A 20,791-nucleotide genomic window follows, 5' to 3' on the forward strand; every position below is an offset into this window, starting at 1 on the left:
TTAGTGACTGCATATGGGCTGATCCTAGAACACCCAAACTGCCTTGCTTGGCCTTGCAAAGCCAGACATGATGTCCTGTGGCTGCAGTGAAAAAGGCTCAATGTCCAATTTTCTCCTCCTTGTTTTCCCCATTTTTCTACGCCCTCAAAACTGATTGATCAGACTCAAAGAACTGAAAGATTTGGGGAGTAGAAAATGAGAACCTCACTAATTAATAAATTAAAAGGGAAATCTTGTGACCTCCTTCTCCTGTTTTCCCAAGACACTCAGTTCTTTCATACAGCACACAGCTTATGGTATTCTCTCCACAGTCAATTTTATCAATTAAGATCCACATTATTCGCTGACCTATGTGACAACATCAATCAGGCCCTGTCTTGGAACAAGTACTGCTCAGTGCAGTTCAAGGAAGTCCTCCTCTTCCTCCTCATGTCATCACTGAGAATTCTGAAAAGGTGAAGTATGAAGGAGACAAAGAAACATCAGATGGGCTAGGCTGTATTTATGGATCTTAGTAGACGATGGTTTAAAAATAACCAAGTAGGTTTTTCTGGTGCCTAAATGGCATCCATTTTTTGCCTTGTAGAAAGTCTAACATATTGTTTTCATAATCAAGTTATTTGGATAACACAGCAGCAATTTAGATTAGGATTTGTTTACACAGCTAAATATGTTGAGTAATGAAATTAAAATGAGGTTACTGCCTCTGTCACATCTGCAATAGTAACTGGCTTCTTATGGTTGAGTCTGCTGCACAGATGTTTCTTGATAAGGCATAAATCAGTGTTAGATGCTGTTTATTGCAGCATTTTTACCGCCTTCTTCCCTGAAGGAGGGAATGTTGCCTGTACAGCAACCAGATGTGACCTGCAAGACTGTATGAAATACCATCACAAACCAAAACAGGTCCCATATTCCATATCAGCATCTGCAATGGCTCATCAAGTATTTATCAGATCATTTGAACATTTCTACAGGCCCTAGCATCATACCACCACCAGAATTTACTTATTGTAACCTGCAATCAAAAAGACAAGCATCCTGTAAAGCAACTGGAGCCTCAAACAGCAGAAGATCCCATTTTAGTTTGGTTTCCTGCCTTAAAGGTCAAATTTCTGAGCAGTAATTGCTGCTAGAAAGCAAGATACTGTGAGAGATCAAGGCAGCTGCTTTTCAGGACATTGTAGGGAAGATGTTGATAGGTGATATCAATACTTTGATGGTGTCAGAGAAGGAGACTTATCTTGCCCAGGCATCTATGCAAAGAGAAGTGAGACAAGAGAGCTTCATTCCTGGTGAAGGCAGCACAGCTTGGAGCACCTCACAAAGCTCTGCTCAGCTCTCAGGGAGCAAGAGGATCTAACAGGAAAAACTTGCCAATGACCCAGCATTTGTAGACAGCCAAGACTGGCCCAAGCCACATTGGCTCCTTCTCTGTAGCTGATGAAATCAACACCCATGGGCTCTGAATGTAAGAGAGCCAAACTTCACAAGCAGTAATTCTTGGAAGGTTTCTTAAAGCAAAATCTGACATCTCTTCTTTAAAAAAAAAAATAAATAAAAAAAGCTGGAGATGGGGTTGGGGTGGGATGGGTTTTTCTTCCTTGAACTAATCTGTGTCTCTGATTTGCTTCACTTGTTACATGGACAGAAGATCCTGTCAACACAGAAATAATGCCAAGTATTTAGAGTTTAATGGAACCCAGGGACCAATTAACAACACAGAAAACCACCAGGCAGTGTAACAGGAGGGAAATCTTACAATCTTACATTACTGCTGTTCCCCCATTTCTTAAAATAAAGCACCAGTGCTTCATCAATGATTTCTCAGTAGTAATGTTTATTACCTGCCAGTTTTATCACTACCCATTTATCAATCCCTTTCTGTGTTCAGTCAAAAAACCACCCTCTCTACCTGTGACCTAAAACCACCCCCAAAAAACGAAGAAAAAAAGAAAAAAAAAAAAAAAGAAAAAAAGCAAGAAAAAAAGCAAGTGTCCTTGGGGCTCCAGAGCAGCATTGCTAGAACCTGCCCTCCACCCCAAGCTCTCGAACTGCTGACTCCTCAATAGCTTGATGGATGCGATGCACCTCGTCCTGCGTTAGCGTCCTCTCCGGGTGCCGGTAAACGATACGGTAGCAGTGGCTGACCTTCTTTGTCCTACAAAACACAAACCAAAAGAGGACTCATAAATACATGTGCCTGCAAATGTAAATACATGAGGCCGAACACTTACCCTTTGGATCATTTTTATTTGCGGTCTAATTTTGCTCCTGTTTCTTGAAAATCACCTTAATGCTAAGATACACAGTTCGGAGAGGCGGGACTGAGCTGAATTTTAATTCTGGCAGAGGACTTTGCTGAAGTCCACCTTATACCTCAACTTGTACCATGATGTGGTAGCTTCTTAACAAACAACCCCAGGAGGAGGAGTTCTTACCCTGTGCTATGGAAAGTAAGACACAAAGAAGAACAGGGAACAGGAATAGAGAGAAGGGAATGATGGGGAAAAGAGAAGTATTTAAGAGTTGCTGGCTAGGCAAAGACAAGTTAATGAAAAATCAGGACAAACCATTCAGTAAGAGTGAAAAAAAATCTTGCTCTCCATCAAAAGCAGGCAGGAGCACCTAGTTTTGCAAGGGCATTTCTGTAATTGCAGTGTCTGTGTTACTGAATTTAAATGGCAGTTTTGGCATCCTTTTTAGTTTCAAATGGAGCCCACACAGCTTCTTCTTTCAAAGGTGAACGCTCACTTCAATGAAAGAGAGAAAATCTGAGGGGAAAAATAATGGGAAACCAGACAGTACCAGGCAGAAGAAGCTTCCAGACTGCAGAACTCTGCATTTAATGGCACACAAAGGCAGTCAGCAAGCTTTGGATCATCTCTCTCCTGAAAATTGCTTCATGTTAGAACCACATTTATGCTTTCGACTATTTGATTAAATCTAAGGTTAGATGTGTTCATCCACAAAGACAATTCTCAAGATACTCACTTCAACCTCAAATCCTACTAGAAAGAGGCACAGGCAATTTTTACCTCAGAATTGTTGTTTGATATCAATTTTGTCCCACCCAACAAGGGTGGGGAGCTTGCCCTGCTCCCACTGGAAGTTTACAACAAAAAAAGCTAATTCTAATTAAAGCATTCCTCCTTTTTTTGTGTGCTCTGAAGATAAAGCAAGTTAAATCCTGGCTAGGACTGGAAAGGGCAAACTGCATTTCATAAAGTGTTAAGCTGACTGCAGTTAACTGCTAAAAGCTAGCCAAGAGCTTTCCCTGTGTGCAGGTTAAATGCTGCAGAAAAGTGACTTTTGAGAAAAGGGGGAAGTGTAACTGTGGGGAAGGTCTTGCTCTGCTGTGCTCCACCTCTTCAAAGCAGCCAAGAGGACAAACCTGGGGGAAGCAAGTAAATGGAATAACAAGGATTTGGTCAGATGCTACATTGCCAGTGAGAAATTTGAGTAAGAGAGAGGGATAATGCATTGGAGCTCAACAGAAGTTATTTTCAAAAACAGGCTGTCAAATATCCTTAAAGCTGGTAGTATGTCAGTTTTTAAAGGTGCTACAGGAATACACCAGATCAAAAACATTTGAAAATTGCTTTGGCTGAAAATTTATTTAGAAGGTGTACAGTCACAGGTTTAATCCTGAAGTTTTGCAAATATTGGGAATATATCCCATGATAATGAAAATTCATTATCATTATTTAATGTGATATAAACACAAGTGTGCTTAATTTAGGTGTTAGCTGTAGTAGGAGTAGCTGCATCACTGCTTCTTCACTGGTCTTTGTTAAATGAAAGTGACAATTACTCCTGACTTGGGTGTTTCTGTGTTCCCCTCCCTCCATGCTAGGGAGTGGTTCATTTCATAACAAATTATATATGGCAGACTAGGACACAATAGTTTCTTGTGGGTGTCGTGGAAAAACAGTAGTTTTAGGAGGTATTTAAATCAGGAAAGGGTAGAGGTTGTAGAGGAGAGCACTGGACTAGAGTTCTGCTAGCTGCAGCTGAAGTTAAGCACTGGTGTGAGACAATATGAGGATTGCATTAAATGCAATTAATCTAGATCGATTATAGATTATAGGCAAAAAATGAACCTGTACTAATATACATAATGCCACATAACATGGATGCTACATTGTGTGCTACATTTTTCTCTCACCTTTTAGCTAGGTTTATTTTCATCTCTGTTACTAATTAGAAAGATGTAATATAGGGGTTTAAAGCTGTTTCAATAAAAGACACACTGCAAGTTTCAAAACCTTAAGTATTTTGTTTCCAGAGTACTATTACTCACTATTCAAGGGATTTTGTAAAAACACTTCTCATCTCTTCCCTCCCCTAATATTTCCCCTGCTCCCAAATAAAGTATTAAGAAACTGTGATTAATCCCTGCCATCAGCTGCAACTGGAAACAATTATTGTCAGCAAATAATACCTTTGCTCATTCAGTTTCTCACCTCCCTTTTGTTCTGCAGAGCCACAGAGTGTTTGCCTACCTTAGAGACAGCTCTGCTTATGCATAATGAAGTCTCTGCTGCATGTCATGCTGCAGACTGATGATACAGAAGCAGTGGCTCTCTATCCTGAGAAAAAAAAAATTGAGGCCAAAACCTGCAACAGCAGCTTCATAGGGTAAAAAAAAAAAAAAAAAGGAAAAAAAGAAAAAAAAAAGAAAAAAAAAATAAAAGAAAGGGAAAAAAAAAGTAGAAGCTTAACAGTGAGCACACCAGGCTTTATTTACCTAAAGTGTACCGCCAGACAAGTCCGTGTGGTTGCAGTCACGCGGACTCCTCTCCCATTAGGCTTCAGCTGATCTTAGTGTCACAAGTCTCCTCTGCACCAGCCTGCGGCTCTCAGGTAATGAAGCACAGTGAATACAGCGAAGCACCACTCAAAGGGAGAAGGAAGACAGGGATTTATTCTGATGCCACAGGAGGAAACAGGACTGTGGACAAACACTGGAGTGAAATAATGTCCAATGCTCCCTCATATGATTTTTGGAGGAAAGAGTTTTGCATCATGATTTTCAGGAATTGGCACTCAGCTGCCTTCATGTGCTAGGGAGCTGGTCCCTGCCAGGTCAGAGTCACTGTGTGGGGTCCATCTGAAGGTCAGTGTATATGTTTGGGTTTGTGTATGCTTCAGCCTGATACCTAAGCACAACAGAAATGAAGGGGTCTTAGTCTGCCACTAGAATAATAAAATCAACATGAAAGCAACCTCACCCTGGTACCTGGGCTAGAATGAAAGGGTGTGTTTCACAAAACAAAATTAATACATGTGTGTTAGCTTTCCCTGCATGGAAAACCACTGAAGGATGCTTTAAATGCAACTTGGCTGGAAAACTAATCCCAGAAGCTACCAACAGCAAAACGCTTTAGCATTCTAGGGAACCTGTCTCAGGCATTACATAAGACTAATCTCAGGGTCATTTGGTAACCAAAATATTACATAAAGAAAAAATGCCTGGCATTGGCACTTATCTCTTCCACATGCAATACCATAACAAGAATGAAAATTTCTCCATCCTGTACTGAAGAGGGAGATAAAAGGGGCAGAACTGAGTGGGAAAGCCCTTACCTTTTAACTGTGTTCTACTTTCCATCTGCCTTAAAGCACAGAAGCACAGAGAGATCTGTATGGAGGTTACCCCTGCTCTTAAGTGGTGAGGACAACACAGAACCAGACATTTTTCTAGAGAGCTGGATTTGCTTTGAGGAACAGAAAACTAGAGATGACAATCAGGCACAGCATGAAAGAGCAAAAGAGTACCATCCCTTTTGTATCCCAAGCAGTTCAATATGCAGTACTATTCACCATGGTATCTATACTTCACCTTTTCCTACAGAATGCTATTTAAAATAAAAGATCTACACATATGGTAGTGTGCAAATATTTGAGATTTTTTTTCTCTCTGTTAAGTGGGTCACAAGGTTCCTGAGGGTATCCCTGCCATGGAAGTGTGCATCCTATATGCCCTCAAAAGATTCATCATGTAATTCCCTTACACAAACCTTCACACAGTACTCAGGGGCTGCTACACCCTTCACAGAGATCATATGCATGGAATGACTTCAGAGAAGAGAAGGCTCATTCTGTTTGCAACAATGTCCCCAAAGCAGTGATGATGGGAAGAAATGAATAAACTATTTCATGTCACCAGCATCCTAATTGACAAAGCCATACAGAAAGCACAGCTTTGGTTTTGCTTTGTGGCTCCAGCAGTTCCAGAATGGTTCACATTTTAAGTGGAAATGGGCAAGAATATTAAACTGCAAGAAGAAGAAGATGTAATTACCTGTTCTTTTTTGTTTCATGCTTTCAAACCACATCCATCTCTATGATAGTAGGCACAACTGCTAAATATCCTATCATAAATTTTAGATTGACAAATAGCACTCTTTGCTAGAAACCGCATCATGGAAAATGGCAAAAGGCTTGTGCTGTATACCTTCTCATCAGTGGCAAGTATTTCAATTACCATGGTGATATGCACATAGAATACAGCAGAAATTCTCTGAACAAAGGTCTTTCCAAAATATGCCTTCTCATCTGTCCTTTCAAATGCTAATACTTCATCTCTCGGGAAGAGTACATTGTACACACAGCATATTCTTAAAAAGGGACATGTTTTTGCTTAAGGTGATTTTGATGCCACTGAAAGGCATTAGATTTCCTCCAGATGAAAGAACCCACAGAAAGCAGGAAATGGTCATTTCTCTTGCCTACTTTCTCCAGCTGACACCTGGTGTGTTCAGCTTCAAAAAGAGTTCAGGCCAAGATATGCATGTTGAGGGTGTCAACTTTATTGGATTTTTTTGGTAGTTCACTTCAAAAGAGATGCATGCTCACTGACCGATGATTGGACTGAAATACTGCTCTTCTTTTCCACAAAACTGAGACAGTAATGGACTTTTTGCTCTTTTCTAATTGGACTTGGTGAAATCTGTATCTGAATACCAACCTGAAACCTGCTTGACCTTTTCATTCTTCCTTTAGTATTAATTCCATTTTAAGCTTCTCTCTTCATGTAGAAAAAAAAAAAAGTCAAAATTCTGTTAATAGCCAGATTATTGAGAGATAAAGAACACAGTATGGGATACAATGGCAAAGCACATAAATATCACCTCCTAGTTAAGACAGTGAAAAGTGGATGAAAAATGAAAGCACTTTCAGCTTCTCAGTCACTGGACACTGTTAGATAGCCATAAGTACAATCTAATTCATTGTCCAGTATTGAAAAACATTGCATTAATTCAAAAGCTTTGACCATTATTTTCCTTTTCTGCCTAAATCTATCAACTAATTTCTTGTATGCAGGAATAGATACAAATAGATAAGTACTGAAAAACATCTTTCACAGGCTCCACTTGAAAGTTTCCTGGCTGTTAAGGTACTCACTAAATGTTTAATGGAACAGTTCAAGCAATTAGTTGTGCTTTGGCTGAGCACTTTGGCCCATAAAGACCTTTTCTTATTTCAACAGATCACCTTGTTTTGTTGACAGAGGCCGACAAAAGAACTACCGTGAGCAGTGCAGGGCTCTCTTCTACCAGCTCCCAAGCAGAGGGAACTCTTGTAAACAGACTGAGTTATAGAAGAAACAGAGAATTTCCCTTGTGGACTGTTACAGCCCTCTCAGTAACCAGCCAAGGATATAGATAACCCATCTCAAATCCAAGCACTTCCTATTAAAAAGCTCTTAAGTCTCACAGCATCAGAAGTAATGGAATCCATCACGTGCAGGCAGCAATGAAATATCACTAGGGTGAAGAAGAAAAGTACCATTCTCCATTATACTAAAAAAAAAAAGATAAAAAATCTAGAGTACCCATAGGATAATAAGCTAACTGTGACACAGACTTTTGTGGCCATCAAAGGGCAGAAAAAACCTACAAAGCCTTGGGATTTGGGATTATGTTTTTTCTTTTCATTTTAAAGACAGTGACTCATTGATTCCTTGAAGAAGGCAATGATCAATGGATGTGAAGCAGGTACGAAACCATTTCTCAAGGGGATGGATTCCAGCATCGGTGATGACTCCTTGTCCTCCAATCTCTATCTCTTTGGGAAAATCATCTATCAAACTCAGAGGACAGAATTCCCATCATATTTGATCAATACTAATACTGATGAATCAATTTCATGTGGATTTAAAGCTGGATGTGACTGAGAGTTGCCCTCTTGCAAGGTGAATTTTGTGCATTCATTTCACACTGGGCCTCTTCTGTTTTTAGGGTCTCACCAGTCCATCTAGTGATTCAGTTCAAAATCCTGCTCTGAATCCAGGAAGATTCAAGAGTAGGCTAGAGGCTGAATATCTTCAAGACTTACCTAACTTTGAGCAGAGTAACTGCAGAGCACTCACCATGCCACATAAATTCAATACTACACATGGAATGAGTCTCTCAACTCCCCAAGGCTGAGACTTTGAGCAATGAAAGAAAGCCATGCACAAAAAGATCAAAACATGTGCAGACCTGTGAGACTCAGAATATGGTACAAACCCCTATTTTTTCTTCAGGGTTATCACCACGACAGGACTGCACAGGTGAAATAAAGAAGGGAGAAAGGAAACATTCTGATACATACGTGCAAAATCTAGTGAAGTAACTTCCACCCACTGTAGTGGCAAATAAGAGAAGGTTTATTGGTAAAGTACTTGGAACATATTTTTATGTACTAAACATAGAAAAATAATTGGATGCTGAAAGTGAGAAAAAAACAGTCTCAGCATGAGACAGGACAAAATACCTGCTCTGTGAACAGCACAGGGTTTTGCTGCTGTTCTGCTTCACTTTCCCTAGTTTTGACTGAAAAAGGTTAATGTCAAAGGCTTTTCAAAGTCTAATCTTGTGTTCACCAAAATAAAATCCAAGGAGTAATATTTTTTATTATTTGCTTAAAAATTGACCACTGGAGACTTAAACACTCTGTAACAGAGCAAACAGAAGAACAAAATAACTCGATTTGGATATTGTGTCTTGGGGGAATTTCCGTCTAAGCTTCTTGACTTTCTCCTTCCCTGTTTAGTCCAGAAACAAATGCAGGACTACATTTCCCTTGAGAGGCCAAGGCAAAATTTCCTATGATGGATCACCCCCTCTCTCTGGAAGAGAAACTTGGCTAGCGTAGCTGATACTGACATTCTGAGGAGAACAGAAGCACACATTACCTGGAAGTCCTGGTAAGTACTGGCAGCTGAAGCATTTTGGCTACCAACCAGGACATTCTTAGAAAAAAAATCACATTTTCAGTGAGTAAAATCATAATAAACCAATATATTTTCTGCCACTGCTGGCTCTCATGCTTTCTCTACATTTTTCTTGACCTCTTAAATCCCTGGTAATATAGTGGTGGAAGAAGGTATCTCTGGCAGCAACAGGCTCTGTGGTTCTGGCAGAACTTTGTGACTTGGGTATCTCATTCACAACCCTGTTGTGCCCTTCCAGGGCAATTGGCTGTACTGGAGAGGATGAGGGACACAATCTGTTTGCAAGGAGCAGCTCTGGAAGACACACTTTGTAGAGTCGTGCTTCTTGTGCAAAGACATTGTATTCATCTCCCTTTGAGCCACAGCATGTGAGTAAGAGGATGCAAGAAGCTTTGGTCCTCCTCTGATCAAACAGTGATGTTAATAATTCCATTCCTGGTCCTTAGCCACAGCAGGATCACTCTTAGCTTTCAAACCATTGGCAACTACCTGTACTTAAGAGTGACAACCCATCCCAACATTCTGAACAAATCCAACATGAAAGGTGAATTTGGACTCTTTAAAATGCTTTCTAAAATATTTATAATAAAAATGTTAAGTGTGATACCTTTTCAGTTCTTCTAAGTGAAAGATCAAAGATGAGAAGTATAAATATTTAGCAGTTTTTTTTCTGCCAACTAGATGTTAATACTAAAGGCTACAAAAAGTATTCCTAAAAATAACATTGCTGTCAAATTAAAACATATTTCAAAATCAAGTAGAAAGGGAATTTAAATGAGAATTTAAAACAATTCATTCTCTTAAGAAATGAAGATGGATGGTAGTGACAGCTGGTTTGGATGTATCTCCACTGAGCACTAGCAGAAATCAGGGTCTAGATGACAGACAAGTGCCTGGGAAGGCCTGAATGCTGTTTTAGACTCTTGTATAGATTTCATCACTGAGATTAGTGGTTTTGTCCTCACCAGGCCCAGGAGGTTGGTGTTTAAGGTCCTTTTACACTTGTTGTGAGTTAAAGTGAAGATAGACATGGCTCTGGACTCAGATAAGAACCTAAATGACTTGTCCAAAGTCTCATAGAAAATTGATGAGAGAGAGGGGTCTTGGACAAGTGCAGGCACAGACCCTTTGAGTTAAACTTTCAAGTTACCCTTCCCATTCGCCCACACTTCCAGTCACCCCTCTTTACCGCAAATCCTACAGCCATCCTGGAAACCAAGACAGGCTATGGAAGGAAAAAGCAATTAATCCAATACAGAGTGGACAGGGCAGGGAAGAGTGGAGAGACAACATCAGGATAACCAGATATGCTGTTTCTTAACTGATAAACTAAGCCCAAACCAGGAGAAAACAGGATAGGGACAAAAAGTCAGAAGGAAGAGCTGAGACTAGAAGACAAAAAGGACTTTAAAACAGAAAGAAAAGGTTAAAAGAAATCACTTGCCCCTATTTTTTTTTGAGGACAAGCAGTACATTAAAAGCACCTGCCTCACTGGTCAGCCTGCTGCACCAGAAGGCAACTTAAAAACATTTGTAGTTATATGTGAGCAAGTAGAGGGGGTTTCTCAATGGGGCTGCTTACAGCATCTGTCAAAGCTAGTGAAAACCCTGCAGCCACCTGCAACAAGTGTTGCTTGCTGTGTCCTTCCAGTTCATAAGTTATTTTTCCTCTTAGAATTGTCAGGTTTTACGAGCCTTAATCTGGCTAACTGGATTTGTTTTGGAGATGCAGAAATCCAACACTTTCCCTCCCTGAGGACAGAGTGGTTCCACACAGACAGCCACAAGAAACCTGTTCTCATAGTTTTTCTGACAGCTGCTGCCTTGGAAAGACAACTCAGAGGAGGTCCTCAGAGTAAGGAGAGCTACTGGCCAGCAGATTAAACTACTGTTAACACACTGGAAAACTGTCAGGCTGTTAAACTTTTCTCTTGCCAGATCCCATTTGTACAGGTAATACATTTGGACCACGATGAGACACAAAGAGTCTGGATCTTGTAGGTCAGGTTTTCCTGGTTATTTTGAATGGAACAATGGAGGAAATATTGCAGAACTATTGAAACTAGCCAAAAGATGACAACATATGCCAATGAGGTGCACTGGCCAAAACTTTCACAGCTGTCAAAATGAGCATTCATTTGGAAAACTCTAGCTGTCATGCTTGGCATGCTTCCCCCTTAATATTATGGTTGCTCTTTATGAAAATAAAAAATGTGTATATGATAGGAAGTATGCATAGTGCACACCTCCTACAGTGAGATAATATGAGCATCATGCAATAAAACACCCTGTGGGCATGAAGATTAAAAGGTCAGGGCACAAAATGAAATGCATCATTCTGTGAGTAAAACAGAACTATTGGTCTGCCACCCAAGGAAGGAAAGCAAGCTATTGAGGCATTACACTAGGAAGATCAAAATACCATTTTTGCTATGACTTTACTAAAAAAGGCCAAGCAATCCTCCCACTAGCAGGAATTAGTATCAACAAAGAAGGAATAAGATCTCAGCCCAGAATAGGGAATTCACAGGGAGCAGCAGAGTAAACCAAATGTTCTCAAATTGTCCAAAACATGAACTTTGCCCTAAAGCACTTCAGGAATGAGCAGAAGAAATCTCAAGGCTGTTATCAGCTTTCTTTGAGAGTTCACAGAGGGCAAGTAAGGTACCAAATGTTTCAAAAAAGTTGGAGTGCTTATTTTTGGAAATAGAGAAAATCCCCCAAAGCTAGGAATCCATAGAAACTCTGAAACATTTGCTTTTACTTTAATTCCCCAGTAAAACTCTGATGTAGCTAATTAGCTCAGGTAGTTGGAGCATGGTGTTAATAATGCCAAGTTTGTGGGTTTGATCCCTGTATGGGCCATTCAGTTAAAAGTTGAGCTTGATGCTCCTTGTGGGTCCCTTCCAACTCAGATTATTCTGTGAATCTGTGAAATTATTTGTAAAAACACAATGGAAATTAAAAAAAAAAAAAAAAAAAAAAAGATAAAAAAGTAGAAAACATAGATGTACTGATTAAATATAGCCAAAACAACCTAATTTCCACTATAAAGGGACAACAGACTAATAAATCAATAGTCAAAAAGTGAAATGATAAATTGCAGGAAGTAGTATGGAGAGTAGGTGCATGTGTAGGTATGTGCATCTTCGCATGAGATAAACCAGCTAAGAAAAAATGGTCTAAGATCAATATGTCACAAAATATGTTCCACTGGCAACTGCAAGTAATTTCAGACAAAGCCAAAACATTTTAGGAAAAAAATTTAAGCATTATAATGAAAAGTGAAAAAACCAAGAAAAATACTAAATCCAGTTCATAAAATTAGGTATTGAAAATCTGTCTTCTTAAACGTTTTGCTGGAGAGGGAACTGCATGTAGATGGATGAGAAAACTGGTGATCAATACTGATGATTACTACAAAGAGGTGCTCTTGCAAGTAGCTTTAGTATTTGTCAATAATTTGTTGTTTCTGGGAGCAGTTATCTCCAGTTCAGCCAAATCTGAAGGATCATTCTTGTAGGGTTCTTCAACCTGGCTCCTGGATGATGGAGTACTTTCACTAATGGAAGAGGTGATGCAGCAGAAGTGTTTGTTAACTGCCATGTTAGGTTAAGTTGGGTAAATACTAAGTATAACTGAAGACAAGGTTAGAATAATGCTGACAAACTGCAAAAGCTGGAGGACACAGTTCAACCAGACCAAGTGAAAGCTGGGCGAAAAGCAGCACTACACAAAGCATCTACGGACCACACAGGACCATGAGCTGGAGGTGAACCTGTGATGCTGATGGACAACACACGTTACAAGGCAAGAGTGAGAGAATATAGGTGGCTCAGCTTAAAGAACACAAAGCATGAGATCATGCTTTAAATACCTAAAATGCTGCTGCACAGAGTTATTCACAAGCAGCTGGAGACAAAAGTAATGAGCTCATATTGCAGCAATGTTCAGCTTGAAAATTCACTTGGAAAGGCGGTTGGAGTCCCCTTTGCTGGAAATCTTAAAGGACTGGTTATACAAGTGTCTGTCAGGAATTCTATAAGTAGAGCTGATCCTGTTTTGGAGTAGGAGGATGAACTAGGTGGCAGTACTCTTCAACTCTTTAGCATAACATAATGTAACAGTCTTTAAAATGCAGAAAGTTACTTGAATAGCAAAGATAGCTCCCTATAGCTCCAACTTAACACATGTCCTGTGTTTGTTTATCCCCTGAAAGTGATGTAACCTCCTTAGACCAGCAACTCTATCATTAGCCTTACAGGCTAATGTTGAAATAGAGCACACAGGAAAGCAAAGTGCTGCTCAGTTACCTTTCACTGCCTAAGTCAACAAAACAAACAAATGAGCAAGCAAACAACCCAGAAAAGTCCACTCTATAAGACAGCATCCCAAAGGGAGAATGTCACTCACCTGCTTGCCCCATTTGCTTCAGGGATGAGAGATGCCTTAGGAAAGCTCTAAGGAACAGCCACAGAAGATGCTGCATACCTTTGATAGGCTGAACTGCATTGCTTCTTTTAAACAATTGTGAGTTTATATCAAGAGGTTAACCCTTTGCTTTCAACTCTCCAAGTTCACATTAAGCCATAGACCATCTTAAAATAAGGGTAAAGCCTTATAACAAAACAATGTTGCAAACAAGCCTATTTGAGACTCTTCACCCCAAAGCAATTTTGTGAAGTCCAGGGACTAGGAGACATCTGAGACACCAATCCTTAAACTAAGATTGTCTGGTTGGCCCCACTCTGGGGACTGTGGCCTTCTGACATAGAAGCTGATCAACTTCATGCCCTGTTGCAGGTGGTGAGACTGAAAAAATACAGAGGAAATGATATGTCCTAGGATATACTGCAGATCAGTTCATCTCATAATAGAAACACATAGAAATCTCAACTCGTGGAGCTCTAACACAGTGCTCTGAATAAGTAGCCAGGTTTCCCTCATATTCCTATATGTTATCCTGGCTTTCCTATTTTCACTCACTCGCTGTTTTGTATTCATTTACTGAGCCCGTTCCTCATGTAGACAATAGCTGTGAGGAAGGAGCCGCCCCTCATTTTACCCACCTACGCTGCCTTCCATGGCACAGAACAAGAAACCACTGTAAAAACCCCATCTACTTGTGTAAGCATATGCGTATGTAAGCATGTATATCCAACTCAGAAAACTCTGTGATTTTGTGATACATTCCTAGCCACTGCTAGAAAAGCTAGGGTTTTTGTTAACCTCCACAAGTTTCCTTGGACTGATAAGACCGCTAGTTTTTGGGAATCCTTGATGTTTACTAAATCATTTTCAGGGATTAAATGTTGATCTCATAAAAGTGCCACTGCATATGTGTTCTTCTGTTCTTACATGAAATATGAAGTTGCCAAGGAACAAATACACTATTTATGACTTATCCTGTACTGTAACAAAGAATGGCTTAATGGGGGCACATACTCCTTTTGAATGCACTGCAGTCTACTATTCCCTGAACTGGAGAGTCTCTTAACCAAGTTTAAGATGCATATGCTCCTTTCCCCTCAAAAGGAGATCTCATTCTTGACATGGCAGTCTGAATCACAGCAGAAAGACTCACATGCCACAGGTTCCTGCACTACAGTCCCACAAATCTGTGTTACTTGTAGGGAATTCAGTGTAGGTCACACAGAGCAACCATTAACTCAGATTGCAAACTGAAATGATTCTTACATTACTGACTTTAGAGTTAAAGATGACATGACTGGTATTATACATTAGATGCAACAATTTGGTGGCATGATCTTAAACACCTTGTAGACCTTCTTCATTTGAACTACAGTAACATACAAGGAAGGAAACATTCCTTTTGAGATTACAGGGAGTTATACCTGAACTGTTGCATTGCCAAGTGTCTCAGGAAGATTCACTCCATTAAGATCAGCAGAGTTTGTTCTTTACCTTGCCTAATTTGACACACCTAGCCAGGATGGCTGGTGTTCTAACATGTTTAAAAACATAGTACCAAAGAATATGAAAATTATTGGACATTCAGTGCTGAGAGGGTTGCAGAGCTATTCAAGTTTCCTTCTGCATCCACTGTGTTTCTCCACTGCACTCACATGGACAAACTCCCCAGCCAGTGACACCTTCTCTCTACAGAGACAGCTGAACCAACACAGGTGCCATGTGTGTTCATTCAGTGAGAGAATATACTTCCCTAAAATGGAAGAGACGTCAGAAATTACGCTGTAGACCTTACTGAGAAGAAGATGGAGACTAGAATAACCCCGTGACATTTTGCACTGTAGTCTCTACCAAAAGGTGAAGACACAAAGACAGTTTGGACAACTCAGTAAAATCAGATTGCTGAGCAGCTTAAAGTAGAGAAAAAGAGACATCTGCAGAACTTGTTCCTGAAACCCACACACTTTTCATCCACAGTATATCAAGATACCTGACGCTATTGTGATTTTACTTTAGCATCCACTTGGGAAAAGGTTAAAAGGATCTCACCCCTGACTGTAATATACCCATCACAGAAGTTGAAGCACCTGTCCAAAGCACAGGTTGCATGGGCTTGGATAGTCAAAACATTTATAAGCACTCCTAAGCTGGGTGAAAGCTTTCTTATATTATTGGCACATCTGCACTGGCAGATGACTAAGTTTGTCTCCTGTATCTCAACAGATCTTAGTTCTGATTCTGTATATCTCACAACACATCACAGAAACTCCACAGGGAAGCATGGAAAGAATCTGGATGAGGCTCAGCATCCACCTACAAAGCCCATGGTTAGATCCATACTGTGTTGGATCAATCTTTCAGTTTTGTTGTTATTGTTTTTGTTTTTTAAAGGTTGAGTCTGCATCTTCTTTCTTTTCCACAAACTGGGTAAGCATTTCAGTAATATCTGGGTGAGGCAATAGAACTGAGCAGCAGAGCTGTTTGCACAAATCCTTCTCCAATCCTGACTCCAGGTGCTTCTCAGATTTTCCCTACTGCACCTAAACCAGCACATCCGCCTCAGTGGCTGCACATGTGATGAACCACAAGAGCAAGCTGATGGGGTTGAAAAATGACCGAATTCCCAATCTGAGTCACTGAGTGGCCTCCCCAGACACTGCCAGCACAGTGCAGGAGTGAGAACAGCACAAAGCAAGACTTACGCTGCCAGGAAAAACATGTGGAAACGGGCTAAAATCACAAGCTGGTAATCCACTGAATCCATGTGAATAGTAATGCACATCATCCTTTTTTTCCCCAAGTTCATGTAAAACTGTGCTATACATCAGAATGAGACTCAGATATAAGGGAGAAGGAAAAAACCCTGTCTGGATGTCCCCAAAAGTTGCTGAGTCAAAGCTCCTGACCTATTCCCACTGAAGGCAATGGGATGCCATCTCTTTCTGCCAACTGAGGATTCAGCTGACGTTTCACAAAACAAGAGGGACAGGTCCCTCGGTAGCAATGTTTTTAAAACTGATGAGCAGAAGCAGCCAGTCAGGTCCTCTTCTAAAAAATGATGATACACCACTTTAGTTAGGAAATGAATGAATGTGTTCAGGACAGCATAAGAGGTAAGCAAAAACTGCTATGACAATGAACTTTGCAACACTGCAAAGTCTTTTGCCATCAGATAAGCCTGAGGTCAGTAGTCTGAGCCAATCTTAGGTATGTAGGGTCCTTCACAAGGCCTCTGTTCTAGCACAGATTTCATTCTGTGCAAGTGAAATTGTCCCTTCTGAAAAACATAATGTACATCTTCAGAAAGGAGGATGGTGTTTGTAAGCTCATTCTCAGTATTTCATCAAACATAGCAAAAATGCTCAAGAAGTTACTGATTAGAAGACTAATCTGTTCAAAATCATTGCCTTTAACTTTTCCCCTGTATGGTGGGACATCAGTCCAAGCTGACTGGTGGCTTTTGGACACTGAACAGCAAGGTTGGAAAAAAGTAGGGTGTGGGGATCAAGACTTAGAAATATTAATGGTGAATCACTCCTTTGCTGAGAGAAGGCATGACTGACTTTAATGAACAGTTACATGGAGGATGTGAGATAATCTAAGTGGGACTGTTACGAAATTTAACTATGAGATACTTTGAGTCATGATCTATAAATCTGCTAACTGGGTTTAGTAAGTTGTTGAGTCATTACCATATAAGACTGGGCTGCTCTGAAATCCATCTGGCTAAAGGCATTGAGTGGTTTGCTTTTGGTTAGAGAAGATGGAAATGAGCACACTTGCACATGAATTTTCATGAATAAAAAATTAATAATAATAAAAAAATAAAAAAGTCACAATTACACACTATCCACACTAGAAATACTGTGTCATTTATATTTTAATTAAAGCTGTCCTGAGACTGAGAATTAGCAGGAATGAAATTGGCATGGGTTTTTAATGTTCTGAGAAAAAAATACAGTACATTCTCTGCACTTAAGTATCTCCTATGACATCAACTCAAAATAAAATGAGGACTGGGCAGGAGAATGCTGGGTACTACATATAAATCACTGATCTTCCACCTTATACAATATTTTCACACTCAAACTGAGATGCTAAATCAGCTTAGAACTTAACAGAAAGAAAAGAAAAGTATTTCTAAAAACACCACTATAGATCTAATTCATTTTGGAGTAACTCCTCCAGCAAAGACCCAGGGATGAGCTAGTCAGACAACTCTATTATCTTTCATCTGAAGAAAGTGTGATTAGTGGAGGAAATGTCACATTTACACTTAAAAATTGTTTCAAAGGCAACTTGTATCTTTTGGCAGAATTCAGCCATTTAAAAAATACTGCATGAGAAAGAGGCAGCTATAGCAAAGAGCACTCCTTTTTATGATTTCTCACCCTTGTATTAAGCCACGGGTTCAGCTTAAATATTCAGTGTCTCAGCAGTTGGCATCTCCTAGGCAGCAGGGCAGAACTGCTCTCTGTTGGACCTCAGGGATGCAGTGCCAGGGCTCTCGGAGATGAAGGCTCCCTGCACAGAGCCAGCCCCATGGAGCACCAGCCTGTGGTGCAGCACAGAGCAGCAGGACATGGAGCAAGGGGGAACTGCACCTTCCTCACCCCCTCTGCTGTGAAAGGGGAGAGCTGGTCTCTGCAGCTGCTCTGCAGCATGTAGGAAGGGGACAAACATGGTCAAACTGGATGGAGGAGGAACATTTGGTAACAAATACACGTCTTCAGAGATTTTCCTCAAAGGTCACATTGACAATATTACATATAAATTGAGTTTCTTCTGAAGATGTCTGTGCACATTCACCACCAAAAGATCCACAGTGTTACTCCCAACTGCAGTGCTGTCATGAGCAGTGCAACATTGATGACCATTACACATGGACACCCTACAGCCCTTACGGGTTTTGTGGTTTGGTTTAGTTTGGGTTTTGGATTTTTTTCTTTTAAGTGACAACTACTCTCAGTCTTCTTTTTCTGGCTTTTCACTTTTTTTTCCCCTTCTACTTTCATTCTGGCTTGCCATTTGCTGGCATTTAGCTGTGAAGCCTGTACCTGGAGCCAACTAAAGGTTTGTGGGAAATTCAAAGGAAATGAAATGTAAAACTAACCAAGAAGTACTTTCAGCACAGAGGTAATAACGTCATGGTCACCCTCACTTGTAACCCCCTGGAAACATAACACAAACCAAGAAGCACAGGAGCTTGGAGAGGATTCACAACTCCATCTCTTTTAGAGAGTTTGTGTTTGGCACTCTCTTCTAGCTTCATGTTACTATGGACCTTTGTTACAAAGGACTCTGACATCCCCTTTTTTTTTTACTTTTCAACCCATTTAATGACCTCTGATAAATGGAAGAGCCTCCACCATTACATATTTCAAACAGAATACCACAGAAGAGCAAGTCGATCTAGATGAATTTGATCCATTTAAGTGTATTCACATATTGTGATGCTTGAGCTACAGAGAATTATTGAGTTACCATTCGTCAGCTGAACTGCTGAAAGCAAATTATGTTCATGTCTCTACCCATTCCCCCTATACAATAAAATACATTATACATTAGCATAAAGTGGATCCTGTAAAAAATATTTAAGAATTTGAGAACTTCCAGGCTATGCAGATGAGCAGAGAGCTGGCCATTCATTCAGCCACAAAAATGGGATCAATTTCAATTACAAGTTCACACCTTATTTATAGCAGCATCGCCTGCCTAAACTAACATATTCATCTCTGATAAACATCAGACATCTCTGACCATGGCAGGTATCAGAAGGGGAAGTGGAGCCGAGTAGGACAGTGAGTGACAAGGACTTGCTGAATGTCATTTAATGAATCATTTAACCTCTTTGCATGTGAAGAGAAATGCAGAAACTTCACTCAGCCTTCCTAAGAAGCTCAATTCAATAGAAACTTCCATACAAATAAAGGGCTCTGAAATCCCTGAAGAATGAAATACAGGTATTTGACATACCTAGATTCCATGTGCAGGACCATCTCTGTCAATACATGTAGTCCTCCTGCAGGACCACTCAACTCTTATATGTTGGACAATGTGGCTTCTGGAAGGTAATTTAGCAGCATGGCAACACAGACTGAGACAAAATTCCAGCTATGAACCTCAGGAAATTAAGACGGTAAAACTGTGCATAAATGCTTTTCAATATATTTATTGAAGTAATATATTGTGTGTCTAAATGTTCTCTTCTCAGATATTTCAATACAGAAAAAAGCAGTCTATTGTGAAACAACAGGGCAGACTGGACAGGTGGTTTATCAGACTTGAGAAAAGGGACTAGCAGTTGATCTGTCACCCTCAATCTCAACAGGTAAAAAAAAGTCTGTCGTCCCTCATCCATCATGGTGTAAGGAGTGGTAGGTCTAAACAAAGATATGATTAATCTAAACTGCAATCTTTGATACAGCAATGCCTTCAAAGGTTACCTGCAAAACTGAAAGGCAGCAACCAATTGTTTTTGCATGGAAAGGACAATCTACAAGAGAAGATAAAGGGTATCTGTGTGACTTTCCTGCTAGACATCCTCCAAAGCCATGGACTATTCTTCTTCCCACAGCAAATACCACAGCCCTTTCAACTAGAAATAACAGGTAGCAAGCTCTGCAAGAGCAGCAGCTCTTGCCCTGCTCACTCCTGCGGCATCACCACACCTGCTCTGTGGCCACACAGCTGGCTGTGCAGGGAAACAATCCCCACTCAGTTGAAGCACAACCCTCCCACCCTACTGTTTTGTTGGAGGGCAGATTCTCAGCTAAATCAATCCCCTGATTTGGATGCTGTAACACCGTGGATGGCATGAAATGAAGTGAAGACTGGGGACAGTTAATCAAAACACAAACCCACAAGTTTTTGGCATAGTCTAAGATCACGGTTCCAGGGCCAATTGCAGAGAATCTGCCAGCTCAGCTCCTACCTGCCTTGGGCTCTCCAAAGCAACTTCTAACACAAGATGTGATGTCTTCAGTGCGTGCCACCTGGGACTGGTGCTTGAACATCTTAACCTGACCTTTCTTAAGCTTGACTGAAAACTTCCGTGTGAGTTACTGCAATGTGAATGATACTGCTAGCCTGTAACCCATAAGAAAGCCAAGAGAACACTGAGCTGGATTCACTTTG

General features: G+C 40.4%; 1 protein-coding gene across 4 annotated transcripts in view; it reads right to left on the minus strand.

The window, feature by feature from the left end:
• Positions 1-1,682: 1,682 nt before the first annotated feature.
• FARS2 (phenylalanyl-tRNA synthetase 2, mitochondrial) overlaps positions 1,683-20,791 on the minus strand; it is a 244,530-nt gene continuing 225,421 nt past the window's right edge. For all 4 annotated transcript variants that reach the window (XM_058831259.1, XM_058831262.1, XM_058831261.1 and 1 more), the window contains one exon: positions 1,683-2,161. In XM_058831259.1, the coding sequence (XP_058687242.1) occupies positions 2,023-2,161 (139 nt within the window). In that variant the 3' untranslated portion in view covers positions 1,683-2,022. The remainder of the gene's footprint in view (positions 2,162-20,791) is intronic.

The sequence above is a fragment of the Poecile atricapillus genome, chromosome 2 (assembly GCF_030490865.1).
Source record: "Poecile atricapillus isolate bPoeAtr1 chromosome 2, bPoeAtr1.hap1, whole genome shotgun sequence".
Lineage (NCBI taxonomy): Eukaryota > Metazoa > Chordata > Aves > Passeriformes > Paridae > Poecile > Poecile atricapillus.